We start from the raw sequence: 6622 nt of genomic DNA, 5'->3' as shown, positions 1-6622 counted from the left end.
TTCCTCTCCTGTCTTTCGTGTAGCCGTATAATTAGACGGACATATTCCCAATAAATCAATAATGGATTCAGAAGCGGTTATGTTAATATTTTGATGTTGAACTCTTTACAATAAAAGTTTTGTTTTTTTTAATCTAATTGATGATTTTTTTTTTTTTTTTTTTTTAATTCATCATTTTATTTCTTCCAGGCGTCTGGCGGGAAATGACCTTTCTTTCATCCATCCCATGGCCTTGTCTGGCCTGAAAGAACTCAAAGTTCTGTAAGTAATTGTGGTGTTTTGTTATTAATTACACGCTCTCCCTGCTCTGTCGGCAGCGCTGCTCGTCCGTTTAACCCCTGTAACGCTGGAAGAATCTGAATTATTTCGCTTGCAGGCCCTTCCAGAATTACAACTGTTAGTGTTTGAGTAATTATGTTGCCATGTGCATTGAAATGGCAATTAATCTTACTCGGCAATTAACTACACGACTCAACCATTTTAATTTAATATAAACTTAAGTCCTTCCTTTTGGATTCAGTAAAAGAGAACATTAAAATGAAGGCAAAATACATCACCTCCTTTTCTGCCAGGGTTGCAATACATTGCTGCCTAATCCTGTCATGTGAACCACCGATTCTTTATGGGCTTTCCGCAGGGGGGCAGGCGGCCATTTTTAACGTCTCATCATGAGAATGTTCCGGTTTTATAACCCTAAACCTAGTTCACTCTGGTGAGTAAGAGTCTTCCACGTCCATGGATAGTGGAGACTTGGAAAAACCAGTCCCCATGAGGACAGCTTCCCAACACTGAAGTCAACTCTCATGAAGAGTGAGGGGAAATCCGAAATATTATATTTTTTTAAATGGTGGCCTCCGGGGGGGAGGTGTTATGTCTTCGGCGGCCATACACCAGTTCCGAGAGGAACAATAATTTATATATTTTATATTCGTGTTGATACCGCTTTAATGTAGCACAGGGGTGGGCAACCTGTTCTCAAGGGCCACCAGCAGGCCAGGTTTCCAGGACATCCTTGCTTCAGCACAGGTAGTGCAGTTTTCGATTTGAGCCACCTGTGCTGAAGCATGACAAGCTGGTCTTCTGGGGGCTTTTGAGGATTGGAGTTGGCCCTCCCTAATGTAGCAGGTTGTTCTGGGACTCAGACTGGAAGATGTAGTATGTCCTATTCTGTCCATAGATGGGTCACACACACCGTTGGAAGAATCGTCTGGCACCCTTACTGAAGAGCTTTCTTATTGAAGGGAAGATCCTGACTGAGATCTCTTCAGGGGAGTTCAAATGATGATTATAGCGCTACTCCCAAATACTTTTTCATGATTTCAATCCATGGGCATTTAGCCTGTTTTGCGCCCAAAAGAATGTATTCTCCTATTTTTGTGATGATTTTGTTTGTGAATTCCAATTAGTTTTGGATTATTTTATTAGATTATTAAGCAATAAAGTATAATGAAAAGATTGGTAGGATTGCATAAGAAACGAATGTCGTGTTGTATTGCAGTCACCAATGTGTGTTTTTTTTTTTGCTTCTTCTTAGTACACTACAAAATAATCAGCTGAAAACGGTCCCCAGTGAAGCTCTGAAAGGATTGAGTGCTTTACAGTCATTGTAAGTGTTTTACTATATATATATATATATATATATTACCAACAAACAAACACAAATAATTGAGATCTTGTTGCAGGCTTTTTTTGTACATCAGGCATTATTTTTTGGTAGCAAAACTGGCCTAGTGTCCTTACAAACTGCATGATGTCTTAAAGAAGCAACCCAAGCCGTTTTATATATATTTTTTTTAATTTAATAAGTACACGATTGAAGCAAGGGGTCTCCAGAGCTGAACCCTATTAATTTCAGCTGTGGGGACCCCCTGTTTCCAGAGATACTTGCCTCCGAAGGGGATGCCGATATCTCATGCAAGTTTAACGCTCGGAGACCCCTCTGCTTTAATCATGTATTTAAAAAAAAAAAAAAAACAGCGTGCATTGCCGCTTTAACTCGGGGCCCAGCGTGCATTGCCTCTTTAACTCGGGGCCCAGCGTGCATTGCCTCTTTAACTCGGGGCCCAGCGTGCATTGCCTCTTTAACTCGGGGCCCAGCGTGCATTGCCTCTTTAACTCGGGGCCCAGCATGCATTGCCGCTTTAACTCGGGGCCCAGCGTGCATTGCCGCTTTAACTCGGGGCCCAGCGTGCATTGCCGCTTTAACTCGGGGCCCAGCGTGCATTGCCGCGTTAACTCGGGGCCCAGCGTGCATTGCCGCTTTAACTCTGGCCCATTTCAGGAAATTCTAAACCAATGAAACATGGGGAAATGCCTTTCTCTTTTTTTCCTTTTTTAACCTAATTTTAGATTTATAAATTGACGTATAAGAAACGTACCTGCTTTTGAAAGCTGTGTACACTAGAAGTTGGTCCAGTAAATGGCATTACAAACTACATCACATTTTATAACCGCTAATAGAAGGCCACGGACACTAAGCGTGGCTTCCACGATATTGGCATAATCTAACCCAGGAGAGGCCAACTCAGTCCTCAAGGGCCACCAACAGGTCAGGTTTTAAGGATGGCCCAGCTTCAGCATAGGTGTCTCAATCAGTCTCCGCTTCAGCACAGGTGGCTTAATCAGAGGCTGCCTTTGACAGAGCCTCTGAGCCACCTGTTCTGCAGCTTGGATATCATTAAAACCTGTCCTGCTAAGGGGGCTTGAAGACCGGAGTTGAGCACCCCATTTCTATTCAATATCTCTGCTTCAGCACAGGTGCAGTCATTGACTGAGCCACACTGGTGCCACCTGTGCTGAAGCGGGGATATCCTGAAAACCTGACCTGTTTAGTGGCCCTTGAGGACTGGAGTTGGCCACCCCTGATCTAACCCCTTCCGTCCCAGACAGATCAGTGATGCATTGTTTAAATGTCAGTGCGTTAAGCATGTCTTCTGTACACGTTTAATCCCTTGTATCCCGCGAGCACACATTATATTGAAAGCTGCTTTTGTTTTTCGGAGGGGGGGGGGTGTTACATTTATAATGTTACTGGAGGTTGTCGAATCTTTTTAAGTTGGTAGGTTTGGCACATTGGATTCTGTTCCATTAGACCTACCAGGTGGTCTGAACGAAACCCAAGCCTCAGAGGGCCCCGTGTTTGCACAGTTACTGTCCCTGCCAAGTTAAAGTTGAATACACAATGGAAATTATTTAAATTTCGGAGTCATTTAGCTTGTTGCGGAGAAAACTTTCAGTGGTCACAGTGACAGAAATAACCTGCTGAGAAATGCCCTTTGTTGAATGAGGTCACGGAGTATTGGGTCCTCTTCTGCGCATTACGGAAGCAGTAATTGTGCGCGGCGCCTTGAGACGCAGGGTTCTTTACCAGTGGATTCGCGTTAAAAAGCTGTTCATGGCCACCCCCTGTTCAAAACCTCAGCTACACAACAAGGCTTGGCTAGAACACTGCGGACCTCGCTACCACTCTATGGGGCCGCGTGTCAAGATCACCTCCTAAAGACTCTGACCGTTTTTGTTTTTAGGGGAGATGACGCGATTTGTCGCAAGCAGCACGATCACGTGACCGCGACACTTCGGGCACTCAAAGGGTTAAAGGAGCAGCTTCTCCAAATACCAAAGGGAGGGCAGTGCCATTTTTATTTGATCAGCTATAGGTGATTAATATATATATGTTTTTAAAAGACCATTATTGGGCTTTAACAGGGGTGGCCAACTCCAGTCCTCAAGGACCCCCAACAGGTCAGGTTTTAAGGATATCCCTGCTTAAGCACAGGTGGCTCGGTTGTTGATTGTTGCCACCTGCGCTGAAGCAGGGATATACTTAAAACCTGACCTGTTGGCGACCCCTGTGCTGCAAGTAACTTTTTTAATGTCTGCACGGTAACTGTGTTCTTCTAACTTTACCTTCTATTTTGTGATAATTCACCTGTATAAACAGTATTGGTAATCCACACTTTTTTCCTTGTTGCTTTGTTTAAGAAAAAAATCTGTTCCTCCTAAATAAGAATAGTTTTTTTTTCCCATGTGTAGGAAGCAGGGTGTTTTCGTAACTGAAAAAATAAGTTGCATTGTGCTCTAAACAAAAATATCAGCAAACATAGATGGTAACTATAAATGTATAGCAGATTACCCCTCCAGAGAAAGCAAAAATAAGGCTGGAATGTAAGGTAGCACCAATGTACCTGTTGGATGTGTAACTGGAAAATAAAGTCCCACATGCAATGAAGTAAGGACAGTATACACCTGCCGGTCGGTCCAGCGTTAGTACAACATCATGGTATACACATGGGGCGACAAACAAAATCCTCGCAGCCACTTAGGAAAAGGAGAGTGAAAAAGGCTCAATATAGAGTGTTTCTCACGCAATTGTAGAGCCTGATCTGTCACAACTCCTGGGGTGTACCGTGCCTCCGTTGTAGTGGGTGAGAAGGAACAGAGAGAGAAACAAAAACGAAGCACTGGTTCCACTGAAGCAAAAGTTGACAAAGATGTGCGTTCCCACAATAAAAGTTTAATGGTCCAAAAAATACAAAAACAGAACACCTACGCGTTTCGGGCTTATGGCCCTTTCTCAAGAAAAGAGAAAGGGCCATAAGCCCGTAACGCGTAGGTGTTCTGTTTTTGTATTTTTTGGACCATTAAACTTTTATTGTGGGAACGCACCTCTGTGTCAACTTTTGCTTCAGTGGAACCAGTGCTTCGTTTTTGTTTCTCTCCCTGTTTTCGTAACTGAGCTGCGTTAATGTCACCACCTGCTTCTTGGGATACTTACCGGGGAAAGTGCCACTGTGTCCTTTGGGGAAACAAAATGGCCGTTTAAATCTCACACTTGACGCGGGCCAATAAGAAGCCTTGACATCTTCCGCTATGTATCTCGGGAAGCAGGAGCTCCACGGAGCTGAAAGAACACGTATTTAGCTGCTGGGACCCCTTGCTGTCCACTTATAAAAAGAGGGGAATTTAACTCTGATTTGCTCCTTCAAACTAATTCCTGCTAATACCATTAGCAACAGCAACACAAGCTAAAGAACAAATTCCATGGAACCCAAAAGGAAATAGAAACATATTTATATTTACACAGGGAACAAATAGCTGAAAAGAGGCGATCCAAGCGGCACAAAAAATGAAAATAATAATAATTTTGTGTCTTTCATATAAGCAACCTTTGATTTACCTTTATTGAACACCAATTCCCTAAGCTGCTGATCGATCACGGGAGAACCAATGTTCCTGCTTCCCAGGGTTCACTAAATGGCCGCCTTTGACTTTCAATCAATCCTTCAGTTAGTGTTAGGCTGGGGCCATAGTGCCTTCGCCCGTGCGGAGGCGACGTCACAAGCTTAAAACGTGTGTTTTTCATCCATGGTACGTGCGCTGTCTGTGGGCGTGTCTAGGGGCGTGCCAGTGACGTCACGGAGCTGGTTTGCCCTCATTGGGCGAACCGCTCACGTGACCGGCCTGTCTCGCCAAGAAATCAGTTGAAACTGATTTCTTGAGCGCCCGCTTTTGCACGTCGAATGGACGCGAACACTGCCTTAAGACAGTCGCACGGTCTGCGGTACCATGGCCCAAGCCGAACTTGGCAGCTACAATGTATCCTGATATTACTCAGGTAACATTATCTATTGTTACAGTTTGCAGCTCCAACTGGGGAATATTGGCAACAAATGATCACAAACAGGAAAGTGTTGCAAAGATCTGGCACTGCTGGGGAGGTGGGATAAACCGGCTGTAGAAATCAAAGGATTCTCAGTATATTAAAAATGCGTGAAACACTGATACTGTTTTTTTTTTTTGTTTTTTTTAAACTTTTTATTTTTGGTGCCAACTAACTGACCTGTATAACTATCTGACCTAGTACAGGGGTCGTTTGAGGGGTCTGAAAGTAACAAAGAAATTTAGTAGTTTAAAAAAAAAAGACTTGTATTGCTGGAGTTCAATTTTTAATCTGGCCAAACAACTTTCCCTGTAGGTTTTAGTGGTGGTTTGTAAACTCTGGAATGGTTTGATTGGTGCCGGACATTTTACATCTGTTCTCCGCACCTGGGATATTTGGATGTGACTTCTGTGTGATTTTTGAAGTCGCGATCAAACATATCGAAGTCCATTCACTTGTTGTGTTTGACCTTGGGAGTGTAAGGATGTGTTTACGTTTTTAGTTTTATACTTTTTTTTTTTTAAACATTTTTTAATAAAGATTTTATTAGCGGTGCAAGAGGAGAAAAAATTGCACTAAACCGGTTTGAACTAAACTATTGTTTGAAAAATAGTTAATTAGTGCAGGCTATAATTTGCAATTATTGGCTGTAATGAGAAAATTGCTTAAGGGATACATAGCTACACAAAGAGGCTCTGTAAATGTTTCATTATGTCTACGGGTTACAAAGAATCTTTAAATATTGGTTCTAGTAATGAGATGGTAGATTTAATATAGTAGATGGTTTATTACTTTTTAATGATGTTGTTTTTTTTTTATTATTATTCAAAGTTCTAGTAGCAGTAACGGACCTGGAGAAGTGGAGACACATTGTAGCTTTTTTTTTTTTTTTTTTTTTTTTTTTTTTTTTTATTTCAAACATTTTTATTGTTTTCTGACAGGGGTACATTCACATCACATGGT

At 42.3% G+C, this 6622-nt stretch overlaps 1 protein-coding gene across 2 annotated transcripts in view; it reads left to right on the top strand.

Annotated features, from left to right (window-relative positions):
- LGR4 (leucine rich repeat containing G protein-coupled receptor 4) overlaps positions 1-6622 on the top strand; it is a 46869-nt gene that overhangs the window by 17078 nt on the left and 23169 nt on the right. For both annotated transcript variants that reach the window (XM_075567297.1, XM_075567296.1), the window contains exons 2-3: positions 190-261; positions 1535-1606. In XM_075567297.1, the coding sequence (XP_075423412.1) occupies positions 190-261; positions 1535-1606 (144 nt within the window). The remainder of the gene's footprint in view (positions 1-189; positions 262-1534; positions 1607-6622) is intronic.

Source organism: Ascaphus truei, chromosome 12 (assembly GCF_040206685.1).
Source record: "Ascaphus truei isolate aAscTru1 chromosome 12, aAscTru1.hap1, whole genome shotgun sequence".
NCBI lineage: Eukaryota > Metazoa > Chordata > Amphibia > Anura > Ascaphidae > Ascaphus > Ascaphus truei.
This window is presented reverse-complemented; position numbering and strand designations above follow the sequence as displayed.